At 34.2% G+C, this 18,078-nt stretch overlaps 1 protein-coding gene across 1 annotated transcript; it reads left to right on the top strand.

Moving 5' to 3' along the window:
- Nucleotides 1-51: 51 nt before the first annotated feature.
- Nucleotides 52-13,101, top strand: CDC45 (cell division cycle 45; the record flags this gene model as incomplete). Its single annotated transcript, XM_009573203.1, has 19 exons — nucleotides 52-130; nucleotides 931-994; nucleotides 1,292-1,384; nucleotides 1,827-1,964; nucleotides 2,575-2,718; nucleotides 3,889-3,944; nucleotides 4,553-4,601; nucleotides 5,403-5,464; nucleotides 5,852-5,902; nucleotides 6,714-6,833; nucleotides 7,210-7,341; nucleotides 7,742-7,840; nucleotides 8,103-8,264; nucleotides 8,466-8,604; nucleotides 8,981-9,064; nucleotides 10,267-10,385; nucleotides 10,842-10,918; nucleotides 11,687-11,753; nucleotides 12,951-13,101. Coding segments are annotated over 18 exons (1,733 nt in total), but the record flags the coding sequence as incomplete, so codon positions are not given.
- Nucleotides 13,102-18,078: the final 4,977 nt, after the last annotated feature.

The following is an 18,078-nucleotide window of genomic DNA, read 5'->3' as shown; positions in this document are numbered from 1 at the left end:
AGGGCGGCGGGCCCGCCAGTCAGCCCGGATTGTAAAAATACCCTTCCCGAGTGTGTCTGTTGGAAACTCGAGCCAAAGCTGCTGGCAGTGCGAGGAGGTCTCGCCAGAGGTTTTACTTAACAGTTCACTCCTTTCTCGCAAGTGCTTTGGGTATTCTTGGGGATTTTTTGTTTAACCAAGACATCTCTAGATCTATTTTTTTTCTTTACATCTTTTTAACCGTTTTGATGTTGTTTGCCCAGACACTCAATCTTGTATTCCGTCTTCTTTGAGGTTTTTCTTGCAGTCTTTCTTGTAGCAGGTCTGGTTGGCTACTTTCATTTTTAACCCACAGTTTGCTTAACTTTGTTCAGAGTGGATGTGTACACTGAAGTGGTAAAGCTTTTGTTGGACAGTGTTTTGGTATTTCTACCTGTGAAACTGTATTATAGATTGTGCAAATGAAACCATTTCCCCCAACTTCTCCAACCACGAGCAAAATCTCAAAAAAAACCCCCCACAACCCGAAAAAAACACCAGATAAATTGTTTTGCCTAAATCAAGGTTATAGACCTTGCTCCTATTTTTGCTACAGATTTTCTTCAGTCACAACTGTTCCAGATCCCATGCTGAAAACTTAGGCCTTTCTAGACATGATGAAAATAGTTGTAGGGCTGACTATTTTTGAACCTTCAAAACCACGTGCGGTTCATAGGAGTCTGAATAATTACGTTTCCTCAAATCAGCTGACATATTTTGGGTATGTGGATTTTTTTATTCCAAAATTGGTTAATTTTGTTTGCAGTGTCCATTCAGAAGCAATCCTGTTTTATGCTTGTGATGATCTCTACCTAAATTTTTTACTTTCTGATCTCACAGTGATGACACATTTCACGTACCAGCACATTAGATTTGGCGCCTATGTTAATATTCTGTTATTCTATTATTTTTGCAGCGTGTTCTTCTTCTTGTTGCTTCAGATGTTGATGCATTATGTGCTTGTAAAATACTCCAAGTAAGTCTTTGTTCATTATCACTGTAGGCTAAGAGTAAAAGAAAAAATGCACTGGGATCCTTTGCATAGGTTTGAACTGGGGAAAGGGTGAACATTTAATCTGCTTTTTAAACTTATTTTTTCCATGAGTTATGATACTGAAAACTGGTAAGTCATACTCCCAAAGTTCATGTAGATTTGTTGTTTGGGATGTCTTCAAGATAAAGATTTGTATGAAATAGAATTATAGCATGGTGTAGCATTGTAGAAGAGGTTGTTTCCCCTCACCTTTGCTAACAGCTGTTTGCTTCATTTCAGGCTTTGTTTCAATGTGATCATGTGCAATATACACTTGTGCCAGTATCTGGATGGCAAGAACTTGAAACTGCCTTTCTTGAGCATAAAGATCAGGTGAAAAAATACTGGAAACTTTTTAAGTTGCAGCTCATCTTATATAGACATGCACTTCTTCCCTTTCTCCAACTTAAAATGTCAGCCCTTGAACTAATTATTATTATTGGTTACCTCAAAACAGTGGTTAAATTTTAACATACCAGTAACAAACTTGTCAAGTTTTTTACATCAGCTCAACTAATATGCTATAATTTTGATAGAGTCAAATTAAGTTTGCACACATTTTGAGATACAAAAGGTGGTGGAATTGGATGTCCAATATCCCCGAATTTGGTGTTTTGTCTTACAAATTTTTTTCCTCTTCAAAGACATCAAATATCAGAAAGTAAATACAAGTTTTAGCAATGATGAGTGCTTTGGAGGTTTTGTAAAGGCGTTTTTAGTCTTCCATGTTTCCTGCTAATTGAAGTAAAAAGCGTTCTTTTACTTTTGTTTGCAGTTTAAATATTTTGTTCTTATTAATTGTGGTGCCAATGTTGACCTTCTGGAGATCTTGCAGCCTGAAGATGACACTTTTTTTTTTGTATGTGACAGCCACAGGCCTATCAATGTAGTGAATGTTTACAATGATACACAGGTAAATGCTTTTCTTTCATAATAAAAATCTTCGTACAGTGTGGTGGTGGGTGGCGTAGTGCTTTTCTGTGTTTTACAGAACTGCTTACAGTGTTAGCTAGGAGGTCAGGAAGCAGTATTAATGGATATTTGCAGTAGTAATGTACATGATCAGAAAAAAATCCGTTTTCAGTAGTAAAATATATACTTTTAGCAGTGATAGTTGTCAGTAGTAAGCATCTGTTAATCCCGTTGCTATAAATCAAACTGCTACAAATCAGAGAATAAACATCTTCCAGAATGTAACATGTATTATCTCTCAAAATCTAGCAGCACCTAGACTTTGAGTATTAAGCACAAATTATTTGACAACATGACATTAACAAGCGTAAAAAATGATAATTCTTTCAGTAATGCTGTAACAAAGGAATAAGATTTTTACTCTTCTTTTGTGTAAATAAGTATGGTCTTTGTATTAAAAAGCAGTATTTTTGTTATGCTAGGAATCGATCACAGCCAAAATGAATTTTTAGTTTCTTTTACAAAATATCTGAAGTATTCTCATTTGTCATTTGAAATGCATTTTAATCACTAAATAAAATGCTTTATTTAAAAATACTTTTTCTTGCTAGATTAAGCTGTTAGTTAAACAAGATGATGATCTCGATGTTCCTGCTTATGATGATATCTTCAGAGATGAAGAGGATGAAGAGGAGGACTCGGAGAATGAAAGCGATGGGTCAGAACCTTCAGAGAAACGTAGACGTTTTGAAGAGGTGTGTTTGTGCTACTTTGTTGTGAAAAGAAGGAAAATAAAACAGTTATTACATATACTTCACATCATCATAATTTTTAAATCAAATGTCATTATTATGTTCTATTAGATCACAAATTCAAGTGTAAGATTTAAAAATAATCTACTATGACCAGTAGAGTTTTACATACACAAAATGTTTATTTATCTGAACGGCACTGAAATATTTTCTCCTTATAAAAAAAACATGTTTTGAACTTGATTATGCATAATGCTGTCATTGTGTAACCAGTGAACTGAAGAAATCTATCTCTGATTATGTGCTCTGGGGTTTTCAATCTAGCAAAACAACTTACTTAGATAAAAACTTTTTTTTTTAACAATTGTTTGAGAAGATAGAAGCTCGCAAATAACTTAGCAATACAGTTTGTATGTCCTTGTAGCAGTAAACTAACAAAAGTATATTATGGTAGACACAAAAAATTAAATTTGCCATATGTCATTTGTAGCATGTTTTCTATTTATACCATACAAGGAAGCAAAGGCACAAGGTTAGCAATATTGAGACAATTAAATAAAGACATTCTGAGATTTAATATATATTTCGTATTATTTTTCTATTAACATTGTATATTTTTTCCTACTAATCTATGAAGGGCGCTAACTCAGCAAAAGCAGATATCAGAAATTCAAAGGAATATCTATAAATAGTATACACAAAAGTTATTCTCGAATCTGTTAAATATTTCACAAAGACCTTTTTGATTTCTTTGAGTTTTCAAGCTGCTGATGCTATTTATGGAGCTTAAATACGAAGTGAGTGCCTTTTTTTCTGAGCTTCGTTAATTATCTCGTCTTTATTTTTCATCAGTGTCATTTTTATGTTATAAAATAGTAGGATGCAATGTTGCCAGTGTTGAAAATACTGTGTACTGGACCTTTTATTTGTGAAGACGAGCTAAATAAATGTTAGCACAGAAAGATGCCATGACTTTATAAAAGTGTGCTCCTTGGAAAAATATTTGATAATAAAACTTTTCTCATTAGATATTGTTAATAGGAATAATTCTTACTTTTAATGAAGACTTCAATTAAATCTTTTTAATGAAGATTTAGTCATTAAAGTATCTGGATAGGTGCTAACCTACTAGAGTATTTTTTCTAGCTTTTTAACATCCAAATTAATTTACAGGATGTAATAGAGAGAACAATGAAAAGACGACAAAGGCGAGAATGGGAGGCACGCAGGTGTGTTTTACCTTTTCTATGTTCCTTGTATCTTTTTTTCTTTCTCTTACTCTTTGATTAAAATCTTGCTGAGAATACAAAAACATGATACTATGCTGCTTGATTTGCAAGATGCTTTACTTCTAACTTTATTCAGAAAGTGGAGACAGATATTTACTATATAAAAATAAAACATTGAAATGGAGGATAGTTGTAAATAGTAATTTATAAATTTAAGTAGCAATAGGTGCATTGCTTTATTTTAAGTAGCTGTAGTATTCTTATCTTGTCTATCTTAGGGTGAAATTTGTGCTTCTGTTTTCTTCCTGTACAATCCCAATATTGTCAATAGGAATGAGCAGGAACAAATCATAAGAAAATGGGATTTGAGGAATAATGATTTAGTAAATTTTTACTTTTTGAATACATTTCAGTGTGGTTTCCACATTGCTACTAAAATCTAATTGCCTTGCAGAAAAACAATTTCTAGCGCAAGTTTTGATGGGTTTTTTTTAATTGCTAAAATGAAATTTAAATATTATTTCAGAATTTCTGATTTATATTTTTAATTGGATCCAATGGACCAGTTCACCACTTAGTCAAATGAGATTTTTTTTTTCCCTTTTTAGACGAGAAATTCTTTTTGATTATGAGCAATATGAATACCATGGGACCTCAGTAAGTATAAACTCTTGTTTGCCATAAAACCACAAGGTGCCAATGTAAAGGTAATTGGACAATATCTAATGTTATAATTATCTAATAATACTATACATTATAATAATGTTATATCTTGGGTTTTTTCCTCTTACTGTTATATACAAGTTACATCATATATGTACAAGTAGTTTGACTTAGCAGTTCAATGTTTGCTGGTTGTTTACATCCAATTTTGCCATTGATGAATTAGATACATCATAGAAACAGTACTGGTAGACTGGCAGACAACAGCCAACTGAGTCACCGTGGTTAATGTAATGTTAACAGTGGGGGGAAATGATAAACCAGAACTATTAACTTTTTTGATATCGTTAATGCTGGTATAAAAAAAAAAGCGATAGTGGAATTTTTTTAGGTCTTGACAAAAGTATATCTGTGCACAAAATACTCTTGCAGAAAGACTTTAGCATGTAGGGAGCTTGTTTGCCTTTCAAAGTTTTCAAAGTGTCAGGATATTTCAAACGTAACACGCAGGACATCAAACTATTCCTTCTGTCGTTTGGCCTCTTGTCTGATTATTTTTATATTTTGTTAAGTGCTGCTTTATATATAATGCAGGTTTGCAGAGCTGTATAAAACATTTTTCTTTCTACTTAATGTCTTAGAAGGTAAGACACTGGCAGGTTGTCAGACTCAAGTGTGATTTCTAGAGCTTTAGTAACATGCTAATACTTGGCAAATTTAACTGTGTTCTATTTGTTCAATGAAGTGAGAGTTTTGTGTTCATTTATCCTCTCTTTTTGCTTTTCCCTCATATAGTCTGCGATGGTGATGTTTGATCTGGCATGGATAATGTCTAAAGACTTGAATGACATGTTGTGGTATGTTTCCATTATCATTTTTCATAGAGGCTAGAAACTTAATCCCATAGTAAAGAGAGGGAAGATTTCCCCAAAAATTTTGATTTTGAGGTTCCGATTTATTTTGTGAGTGGATGTATGTCTTGAATTGGAGGACACATCTGTGTAAATTAATTTCAAGCAACCAATAGATTTTGCGCGGAAAAAGGGAGGATGGTACTATATGTGTATGTCTGCTAAAGAGGGAATAGTAGTATATAGCTTTGTTATTAACTTCTATGTACAGTTGGTGCACAGTGTTTCTGACTTTTCTGTTACATGCTTAGAGGGCTAAATATAATATACTGTACTGGAATATTTTTTTGTTTTAACTTTTTTTTCCCTTTTCTTTTTTCCCCCCAATTTTAGGTGGGCTATTGTTGGCCTAACAGATCAATGGGTCCAAGATAAAATCACTCAGTAAGAAAGATTTTTTTAAATTTATCTTTATTATTATTTTTTATTTATTTATCTATCTTTTAAACTTTTTTTTTAGCAATTAATAGAGGTCAGGAAACATATGGGAATTAATATAATACAAGATCATTAATAAACAGTGATATTAAATATCTTAATGACTGAATGTGATCTGATGCCTTCCAAAAGTGAGAATATACATCAGAAAGAAAGGTATTTTCCTTTTCTACTATTTAGAATTTTTAAACTAACTTTACTTTTCACAAAATGATAAAACAATCACTTCTGATCTGGGAAGAAATGGTGTTTAATAGTAGTTTACGTAAATATGACCTTGATACTGTTTTATCAAAGGAAAAATATTTGTACGTTCTGTATCCTCCAGCTTCCTTTCCAGTTTTAGTTAACGAGTTTCAGATTTTCTCCTTTTTTTTTTTTTTTTTTTTTTTCTTATTTCCTACCAGATACCATCAGAATTCTAGTAGTACGTGTGTAGACTTTGATTCTGGTGTTCTATTGTTACTAACACACTGATGTTTTTAAGGAGGTAAATGTAGTAACTAACTAATTTCATTGGTCAGTCTATCCGTCTCTCTGTATTGGTTTTATTTTAGCTTTAATTGCCTGGGTGTATAGCTGAACATTGAAAGAACATTATTTAACAAGTTGGTTTGCTTTTTTTTAAGATACATCTGCAGTTTTCATGCTGCTGACTGGCCAATGTGTAATCTTTAGGAAGCATTTTTGTGTTCTTGTAATCAAGTACAAAAATACACAGGAATAAAGTGAAGTAACAAATCTGATTTTGTTTAAGAATGAAGTATGTGACTGATATTGGAATCCTACAGCGTCATGTGTCTCGCCATAATCACCGCAACGAGGATGAGGAAAATTCTCTGTCAATTGATTGCATGCGAATAGCATTTGAATATGAGTATCCTTGCATAAGATCTGGGGAAAATGAACTCTAACCACTCGGTGAACCCCAGTTGAGTTTTTATCTGGGGGAAAAAAATTCTGCTGAAAATGGAATTAAAAGAAATGGAAATGTGAATGTTTTGTTGAACATGAATCCCTCTTTCAATAGCTCGTGTAGCTTCAGTTCAGCTTAACCTTTCAGAATTAGTTACAAGTCAAATGTTGCTCGTCTTGTGTTACGTGCACCTGCAGCTTCTAACTGTCTTACGTAGTACGGAGATGCAATATATAAGGGCAACTGAAGACTTACCTACCAGTTGTGGAGTTTTGTTACTATTTGTAACTTCAAATGATACATGTGTTCGTAATTATTTTCCATAATTCCTGTTCAGTCTGCGCCTGGCACTTTATCAGCACTGGTCTCTGTATGAAAGTCTCTGTAACACTTCGTATACCTCTGCTAGCCTTAAGCTTTGGTCCGTACAAGGGCAGAAGAGGCTCCAGGAGCTTTTAGCTGACATGGGGTGAGTTATAAAAATCTCAGTCTTGACTAAAGGATTTTTTTTTTCAATGAATTATGGAAAAATATCGATAATATAGCCTGCAAGTACTCAACTAGTTATTTTTTAAATATGATTGTGGGTCTCTGAGTAGGTTGCAGTGTCTCTTTGAGTTGAGTTATGCAACTTGTGTCTTGGTGTATGAGGGATACTTCAGCTGTATGCCTTTATGGAATGTAGATTAGTAAGTAACCTATGCTTTCTCACATCTGCTCTTCAATGACTAAAGAAAAAAGAACACAAACAAGCTTAGTCAGACTTAACTTGCTAAATTATCTAATATTAAGAAAGCCTTATGAAAGGAAGGCAAAATACTTGTTTCTTCTGGCATACCTATCAATGTATTTTTTCCTTCTGTTTTTAGTTTGCCTTTGAAGCAAGTGAAGCAGAAGTTTAATTCTATGGACATGTCTTTGAAAGAAAATCTTCGGGAAATGATTGAAGAATCTGCAAACAAGTTTGGGTAAATTGTTTTAAGTACAAATGCTTTATCTGAAAATACTTTTCAATTAAGTTCAAGTATTTTTATATGACGAGGATGTAGCATCTTGTTTTAAAAAAATGTGGTTTTTATATTGACAAGGTAATATTAGGCTCGTTGCAAATGTTAGGGTATGATTTGTCTTCATGTTCTTAACATTAACATGCTGAGGAGATGGCTGGTCAATGTTGATAATAATGCTGATAATGTTAATAACCTTTACTGGTTTTATCTTATTTTACAGAATGAAGGATTTAAGAGTTCAGACCTTCAGCATTCACTTTGGCTTTAAGAACAAGTTTTCAGCAAGTGATATAGTTTATGCAACAGCTTCTCTCATGGAGAATGTAGAGAAAGAGGGGCCTGAAACAACTAATTTCATTAAAGCTTTGGACAGTCTCTCCAGGTACTGAAAATATGTCTCTTCATTCTTTTACAATTTTATTTAGGGAACATGGGTTATGTATCTAAAAGATGCATTGATGCTTCATAAGCCATTGAAGAAAAATCAAAATATCCGTGTGAGTAGTGTTTAGAGAGGTCTCACTTTTGTGTGAAAATCTTTATTTTCATATTAAAGTGTTTATTTTTATTCTTTCTGTTGCAGGGGTAACCTGGACAAACTGCACCAAGGACTGGATCTAGCCAAAAAGCAGTTACGTGCCATTCAGCAGACAGTAGCCAGCTGTATTTGTACCAATCTTGTAATTTCTCAGGGGCCTTTTCTCTATTGCTCTCTCATGGAGGTCAGCATTCTAGTTTTTGGCTGTCTCATTTAACTGTCGTATTTGGCTGTCTCATAGTTGAATAATACTGGTTTTCTAACTGCTTGAATCAATAGGAATAACTCCGTCAGGAAGAACCTATTTATCTATACTGTGCTGTCCTCTGACGGGTCAATATCGGCATCTATTCTGAACTTCCCAAGGGAAGAATCAGTCCTCTCAAAGGGGGGAGGGCTTCATATCAAAGTCAAGTGGGTGGGATCAAACTCCTGTATCGTAATGGTTCTTGTTATTGTTCTTTGAGCCACACAAAACTTTGACTTGTCAGTAGATATTAAAATTAAATAAGTGGAAGAATCATCTTGGATTGTAACTGAAATAATTCTTCTTTTCTTAGGGCACACCAGACGTGAAACTGTTTTCCAAACCAGTGTCTCTGTGCCTGCTTAGTAAATACTTACTCAAATCATTTGTTTGCTCTGTAAGTAAATCACAAGCTTTTCACTAACTAACTTCTGGCCTGTGTAGTAGTTATTGTCCTGTTGGATACTTGCAGTTGATTATTAAAAGCATATTAATATCTTAATAATGTTTTTCTGCGAATTGGTTGGATAATTTTAGCACATCTGTGAATGCAACTCTAGGAAAGATATCTGCCTGGGAGACTTTGTAGCATTAGAAAGAGTTTTCATTACTAAGATACTTACAATCTAAAATCTTTGTGTAATTTTGTAAGTTTTGAGGGAGCATATCACTAAATATGTACTTTGAAAAGTTAACCTGACACAAAAAAAAGCAATATTGCAGGAGTGGTAATTGTTATCTAAAGATTTCTGTGTCTGTTTAAATAAAATCCTCTGATCTTTACAACTAACGTAATTGAAATTAAATTGCATTTATCTTTTGAGTATTAGTTACACAATTCAGATAAAAATGAGGTTTTAAGATTGAGAACTGTCTTCACAGTGAACACTTCCTAATTTGTAAATGAAATTTATGGTGGTCCATCCTTGTCAGATTGCATCTGTCTGTCCGCATTTTGAAAGTTAGACATGGTGAATAACTAGTCTGCCACTAGGAGCAGGACAGCATTTTTAAAACTCACTGCAAAACATTTACCTTAAGAACAGAACACTTTAAACAAACTTCTGTTTCATTTAGTGAAGTGTCTAAAAACGTTAAAAACTTCATAATTATTTTTTGATTTAATTAAATAACAAAATTTGTTAAAGTTACAGCTTACTGCTGTAAAACAATATGATGGGAAAATAATTTCTAGTGAAGACACTGTCAATGTTTTATCTGTTGTATTTCAATGTAAAATTTATTGCAAAAAATTAAGCCCAGTCCAAGTTTTTAGATACGTGTACCTGCAGTTCTTTTGTTGTGGGGTTTTTTTAAGAGCTTTTTTCTTTACTGTAAATCATACCTTGTCTATCTATATCATTTCTGTGTTAAAATGAAATGCAAGATTGGAGAAGAATTGAAATTTCTATTGGTCCTTAAAGTGCCTTTTACTGTAAGAAAGAAAGGGATTAAGAGATTACGTAAAGAAACTACCTTCTGTTGAACTGCATGATAGCTGTATCCTGAGATGAATATTTGTAATACTAGCTCACATGGAGAGCTGAAACTAAATTGTTTCCTGAGTTTTGTCTAACAAAGAGGCTTTCTGACTTCCAGACAAAAAACAAGCGTTGTAAATTGCTGCCACTGATAATGGCTGCACCAATGGATGTTGAACAGGGAACTGTGATCATGGTGGGGATTCCTCCGGAGACAGAAAGCTCTGACAAAAAGAAGTAAGCATATGGTTTAAAAGTTCTTACTAAAGGTTATCTATAGACTTTTCTTGTCTCTGATGCAAGTATATCTTTCCTGTACCTATTTAACACTGAATATGTTGACTTGAATTGCATCCTTCTTAAAAACATGCTTTTTGCGTATGGTATGCATGAGATACTTTGAGAGAGGATACAGATGTTCCCCAGCTTCCTTGCAAGTTTTTTTTTTCCTCTCCCTCTTCACTGTTTCTTTATCTTAAAAGAGGGAGATAGTTCACTATATGACCCACGACTTCATTTCTTAAAGCCTGCAATGTTAAGATTTTTGCACTTGAAAAAGTGAGATATATGTTGACTACATAGCATGTGAAAAACATCTGGAACAACTCTCAGCAAGGAAAAAGTTCCATACGTCTACCTTAGTAAATATATCCTTTTCTGTAATGCTCATTTGTATTTCTGTTCATCTTCTAGCTTTTTTGGAAGAGCATTTGAGAAAGCTGCAGACAGTACCAATTCTAGGACTTTACACAACCATTTTGACATGTCAAGTGAGTAATGCTACCACTTATTTCATTCACCAAATAGTCCTTTAGGGGTCAGTGTTTACGCAGCCTCCATGAAGCATAATGACTGTAGACAATATACTCATTTGGTGTATATCTTAGATGCAAACATCAAGGGTATGTACGCAATACACTATTCCTGAGTCTGGTATAAACACAAGCTACATTATTTGTCAATCTTTTTCTAAGTGCTATCTTGTTGTGCAGAAATTATAAACTACTAAGCAGAGGCTTGCGTATTTTTTTGAGACGATCTACATTTTGCATGGAGTAATGATTTTCATATGTGCACTTCAGTTTCAAATCTATGAGGTTATCTGTGAGGGTTTTTATATTTAGCAGCCAAACCAAGTATGGTATTGATGTTACGAGATGCATTCTTTGTTGTCTGTTTGAAAATTGAGATACTTATGCAACGAGATTTGCCTAGTTTGTAGTTCTTTGTATATGCTTACAAAAAAGGCAGTTTTTAATAATGCCTACTTATGTATGCATGTTAAACATACAAAGAAACATTCCTAGATTTAAAAAGTGGCAGCTATATCATGTAGTGAGCACCTAGAAATTGGAGTTTGCTGAAACTGAAGAGTGAAATAAACAATGTGCTTTGCATTTTGTCCAAATAAATAGTTTCTTTTTCCTTCTTGAAGTTGATTAAGAATATGAAAGTATACTTGGAATTAATATTCAAGTGTGAAATCTAGTACATGTTTCGATTATTTGCATCTTGTAATAAGATATTTCATATTTTAGTAATTGAATTGAAAACGGAAGACCGGAGCAAATTTCTGGATGCACTCATTTCTCTCTTGTCCTAATGGTAAGACAGTGTAAGGAGGATTAATTCAAAAATTTATTACAAATCAAGTTAGTAACCAAATGACATTCGTATATTATTTGTAGAATGTTCTGAGAAAATGCAGCGACTTCTAGTGAAAATATAAATCGAAGATAAGAGTTTCTTACAAAGACAATTGTTTTTCTTTTTGGGAGGAGGCAGACAATATACAAGCAGAATATTTTTTTTTTTTTTTTCCTCCTTAAGAGATTTATTTACGTTTCGTCATCCATAAGCTTCTCTTCTATTGTTCTTAACTTTTTGTGGCTTTTTAACTTCAGCTGGAAAAGGAACAGCTGTTTGTGTTGTGAAACAAATTGAGATATTAGGTAATTGTGGTTGATACTCTCTTACTGATTTTTTTCTTTTAATTATGATGGCTTTTTTGAGCTCAGGATGGAATCTTGGCCATAGCAGTGCCATTCTCGGCTTTGATGTTAATGTAGAATTTCCATTTTTCTTTCACAGTGTTAAGGCTGTCGCCTATGTCAGTGTGTAGTTTTTATCTGGAATAAAAATGGGGATATAAGACTTTATTTGTAGTTGTGATTATCAGCTTCACACTAGTTCGAAGTCTGTTTTAAAGCTACTTTAGGGCAAGACAGATTTTACTGTAGGTCTGATGAGACTGCAGTTGTCTTTAAATATTCCCTGCTTTTCAATGATGAACTATTTTTATTGGTTTGTGTGTGCGTTTATTCTGCAGTGATGGGTGGGGATAGCTTGCTTTCTCCCAGAGAAGAAGCCAAACTCTAAATTGTTTTGTAAAGTCTGTTCAGACTGTAAGACTGTTGGAAAGTATATAAAGTACCTCATGGCTTTTTCATGTCTAGATAAAGATTTGGTCTTTAGTATTAACATGTGAAGTAATCTCACAAGATTGTCTTTACAGTATATATACGAAAGCAAAGGAGTAAGATGAAGACTAAGAACAGTCTGAATGTTGGTAGTCCTAACCAAGTGACAATATGACTTACCTTTTTTCAATGGGTGTCAAAGCTACAATTTCTTTTTAATTCTGTTCACTCAGAAGTTTGAAACAGTGGGTCCGAAGCTGCAATTTTTGTTTGTTAGACAGCATAGTCATGCATGGCTTCCAAGATTTCTACATCTGTTTGTTTCTCTCTTTACACTTTGACTACTGATTGTTTCAGTTTGTCTTCTCCCCTTGTTACACAGTGGTGCTTTTTGGCTCCTTGTGCCGGAAGCTGAGGATCAGATGCTCTGAAATTATTTCGGATGCTCCAAAATTCATGGTGCTGCGATTGTGATGTATCGTCTTGCTTTATCTTAAATGTACTGGTACAGGCCTGGACTGTTGTTTTTATGCATCTCGGGAGGTTAAAAGGATTTTAACCTTAGCACACAGATACTGAATACTGCTTCTTTGTAAAGATCCCATCCTCATAATAGCAAAAGGTGTCAACTAGGAGTATGTGCAAATTGGACTTCTGTTTGTCAAACCTGCTTTTATTAGTAGACATGCTCCTGTGATGTTTAGTTTTTGGCTAATAACAAAAAAAAAAGTTTTTGAAGAAGTTCCATGTTTATATTACCCTTATATTACCATTCAAATACTCTTTTAAAATTGGCTTGAATGCTTTTTTTTTTTTTTTTAATAAGAAACTTTTTGAAACTCTCCTTGAATTTCTAGAATGTTGAAACTGTTTTTTAGTACTATCAGGTTGAGGTCTTGTACTTTAATTGAAATAACTGTTTTGTGAGACAAGTTTTAAGATTTTAGGGCTTTTAAAACCCAAGTACTGAGTAACAGCCAAATGAAAAATTTGGGGAATTCTGGTGCCAATAAAGCATTTTTAGTCATGCATTGTGATACTGTATTGTCTGTCACTTGTAGCTTGGTTTGGGGAATAATTTTCCTGGAAAGAGTCTAAAATACTATGATAATTGTGTGTAGACTGTAGCTTTATAAATATTGACAGGCTAGCTCAATCCTTTTCCATAACAGAGATTTCATTTCACTTTGATCATATGAAATGGTATTGCTTGTTAGGCTTACCCTGCTGTGCATTGGGTGGGTATGTATATGTGTATGTTTGGAATTCTTTTTCTTCTTGCAATGTTCGCTTGAATTCTGTGTGACTTTAATGTTTTCATGTATTATAATGACTCTGTAAAGGTTATATATCATTACATCATACTTTGTACAGATTTTTCATCCAGGTTAATTTAATATTAAATGCAATTTAAATGTAGCCAACAGAAAGCTAATTAAACTATATATTTTTATTCAAACAAAAGTTTGGTGGTGGTTTTTGTTTGTTTGGGGTTTTTTCCCCCCAAATATTTTCATCTTATCTAAGTAAAATCCCTGTGCCAAGCTGCGATGGCCAAAAAGTTGTGCTTCCTTAGATAAAAGATAATGCCACCTTCTTGTTTTGCATGTTTACTAGGTAGTATTGGCAATAAATAATATCCCCCCTAACCAGCGTACTTTGGATCTTACCTGTACACAGCATACAGTAATTTCATTACATTTCTGAAGTAGATTACTGTGCTTTAAGTCTGGAAATGGAAACACACATTTATGTTGTTTTTTGAACACTGATACCAGTGACAAGCCATGATTACAATGTAAAAGCTAGGAGTCTATGTGACACTTAAGGGCACTTCTAAATATTTTCACTTTATCTTTCAGTTGCAAACTGCTAAGTGACTCAAGTGAATTTCCTACATTTATCTTAATCTTATCTGTCACAAAAGAATCACTGCCATTTCCACAGCACTAAATGACTGTAACTTTAGTTCAGCCCTATCATATATTTAGGGCTTTCATGCTTCTAGATGTAAATACTGGAGAAAAACAGGGGTATGTGTAGTAGTAAATAAAATGTGCATCAGTGTGTGAGACCACCTTCATGTATATAAAATTAATAATGTGCGCTGGGTAAAATTGAATTTTTACTTGCACAGTCTGCTTGCTCAGTAAATGCAAGTAAATGCAAAGGGTCTTGCACATCCTGGATCTCTGACTCATGTTCAGTGGCCATCCATCAGGAAATCCTAAACAAACAACTAAATTCCCTATTTTCTTCCTGTACAAAACCTTTAGACAGGGAAAAAAAATGTTGTGAGGAAGGCATCAAAAAGCATGGGCGTGTAACATCTCAGTTTAATTACTACCTCTATCTTTAGTTACGTTTAGTGCTATGTTTTCAATACATGGAATAGTTTTGATGGGTACCTTAGCAAGCTATTACCTTTATCTTCTTGTCTAGGGTTTTGGTTTTCCTGGTTTTTTGTTTTGTTTTTTTTTTCTCCACCCTCTCATTAGAAGCTCTGTGTGAACCCCTTCATCTCACCTCATCAATTCTCTTATTGCTGTTGTATCCCTCGTCCCTCTCCTGGAACTTTATGTATTTACTCCATTCCCCTTTCAGGGCATGTTTGGGTTCTGCTGCTACCGCTTTTTCCTGCTGTTGTGATAAATACAGATCTTGCCTTGCAATGAAGAAGGAAGTTGGGGGGGGAGTGTTTGTGTGTTTGTTCTAGTAGGTGACTGTCATGTCTTGAAAAATGGACAAATTTTCAGGCACATGCATGCTTTAACTTCAGCATATTGCATCGTGCTGGGAGGATGAGAAAAGGGAGCTAGTTTTTATGCTGGGGTGTGTTGGTAATTGAACTGGCAGGTTCTTCGTCCTTCAAACAGATGTGTAAGCTTGAAGCTGTGGATCTATTATATGGAGAATAAGCTTCCCTTGTCCCTTCTTTATTGCTTTTTGGGCTTTGGTGTTTTTTAAGGTTCCAGTTTTCCCAAGATCTACTGGAGGTGCCAAGAATGCTTCTGCAAATTTTAGAATTGATCAGCTGTTGAACGGATCCCAAGGCCGTCCAAATGTGGCCCAAAATCAGTCAGGAATGCTGAATACTGTGTAAAAAGAAAGTTATTAAATCTGTGGAAACCTAAAGAAGTCTCTGCCGATAAAACTTTTGCATATCAACATTTTACAATATGTGAAATAGATCAGATGCTCCTTACATAGTTTATTCTGTGCTATAGAGTTTGTAGATGAATATGTTAATATTACTTGGAGATTCATTGTACACGAAGATCCGAAATTGTGGAGTCCCCAGTGTGTGGATATAAAAGTAGCTCAGTTAAGCAGCAGTAAATTGGTGGTTTGAATGGCTCATTGATACTCTGTTGTGTAGGTTAGTTAAAATGGTCACTTCTTACAGTTAAGTGTTGGACAGAGACTCCATGCCAAGAGCTCTTGACATCTCTTAATGAAGAGATTATTATGCTTTTGATTTATTCACCCAAACAGAAAATGTGGCTCTAACGAGTCATTTTAAAATAAACAGTTAGAGCACTAAGAAATCAGCTTACCCTCTTAGATGTATGGTGACATTCCACCTAGCCATGTCTGAATACAAATAGAAACATTCTCTAAGGATTATATTTGAGCTGCGGTAACTCTTTTTCCTCCGCTGTGTTTGCCTGCTGTAATAGTACCCTCATCAATCAGCTCTTTAAATTATTTCTGCTGCTGCTAATCTGTTTTGGAGAACAATAAAAGTATGAAACAAATCCTTTAAAATGTTTTAGTTCTTTAAGAAAATAAAATAATGAAAATCCTTAAATACCAAAGTACTGAAGTAGCTGAACAAGCTGACTAAATTATACCATTCCTGCACAGTGATTCATGGCCATTTTCCTTCTGGGGTCATAAATTTAGACATAATTGAAATTGCACAGTAAGGACCTCATTTGATTGGAATTAAAGTGAATCCCTTTCCCCAGAAGAATTGTCGTGACTTAGAGACTTGTACTTACCAACATCAAGGTTGCATAGTGGGTAAGAATTAATTCTTGCTTCCTTTACTGTTTATCTTAAGAAAAAAATGAAAATGAAAAAGTATTACAACTTTCTTGTATGAATGAGCTACTGGGTCTATACCTCTTTAAACATGGTAATAATAGCCATGAGGGGAGATCAGCGGGCCATTTAATCAGTATCTTGACCTCTATAATGTCAAAAGCACGTGCTAGGGAAGAGTATAGAAACAAAGCAATTGCATATGATGCTTCCTTCCACATACAAAGACAAGTACTCTCCCAGTCCTCGTACTCAAGGACATCCTGAACCAGGTGTGGTTTCTGTATATTTGGTAACTGTCAGTAGTTCTCTGTGAACCTGGATAACTTCCTCCTGAATCTTTGTAAAATTCTAGCCTGTGCAATATTCTGTAGTGAGTAGATCTGCAACCTAGCTAGATATTGTATGAAAAACTACGACTTTTTAGTATTTTTTTCAACTTGCCAGTTGCTAGCTTATTTGATGCCCTGTAGTCCCTACCCTTCTGTGTACTCATCGTTTTGTAAACCTTTTTTATGTTCCCCACAGTCACCTCTTGCCAGTCTGAAGAATAGCAGCCTAATTCTTCCTTTTACAGGAGCTGTTCTGTATCTTGATTATCATTGTTGCTCTTCTCTAAATCATTTTCAGGCAGGGGAGAAAAAAACCTGCACATGATATTCAAGGTGTGGGTGCACAAGTCTATGCAACGGTAGAATGGTGTTGACTCTTCTCTGTCCCTTTGTTTAATAATTCTTTACACTCAACTACTACAAAAGTAGCCTTTTGACAGCTACTGTGCACCGATCTGATGATTTAATTGATCTAGCTGGTGTAACACCAGTATCTTACTCGTGACTGTTAATGGTCCAAATTATCGTTGGTTTTTTTGCTGTATGCATCACTTTACACTCATCAATGCAGAAAGCAATCTGTTTACTAGTCGTTATTTTTCCAAGTCAAAGCAAGAGCACATTAGTCTGCACTAAAAAACTGGTAGTAACGAAAAATATAAGACAAAAAAATCCAGACTCTCCATCACTGAATGATGCATAAGTAGATGGAAAGAGTAAATTATGATCATTTGGTGATACAAGATGGCAAAAAACAGTTAGAGGTTAATGGTAAAATAAAAATGAATAAACTCTGTTTGCAAGTTTAGAACTAAAATTTTTTGGGAAGATTATTGTATATATTTTCCCTGTTCTTGTTAATGGGAAGTAAAAGCCTCTACAATGATTTCTAAGCAAATTCTTTTGCAAATACTCACTATTTTTATTTGCTATTGTAAAACTTCTTATATAAATGATAGAAAATATTCCTGGGTTGAATATTTGGAGATATTAGGGGGTTTTCCCTTGATTTAGAGGAATATGTCTTTCATGCTTTGGTACTTAGATGAAAATATGGTTGATACTACAATGATATGGGCTCTAGTTCATGAGCCATATCAAATTTAGCTAGTGTTTGCTATTTCTTCCCAC

The sequence above is a fragment of the Fulmarus glacialis genome, unplaced genomic scaffold (genome assembly GCF_000690835.1).
Source record: "Fulmarus glacialis isolate BGI_N327 unplaced genomic scaffold, ASM69083v1 scaffold36682, whole genome shotgun sequence".
In the NCBI taxonomy this organism is placed as follows: Eukaryota; Metazoa; Chordata; class Aves; order Procellariiformes; family Procellariidae; genus Fulmarus; species Fulmarus glacialis.
Note: the sequence above shows the minus strand (reverse complement) of the source record. Positions and strands in the feature narration are given on the sequence as shown.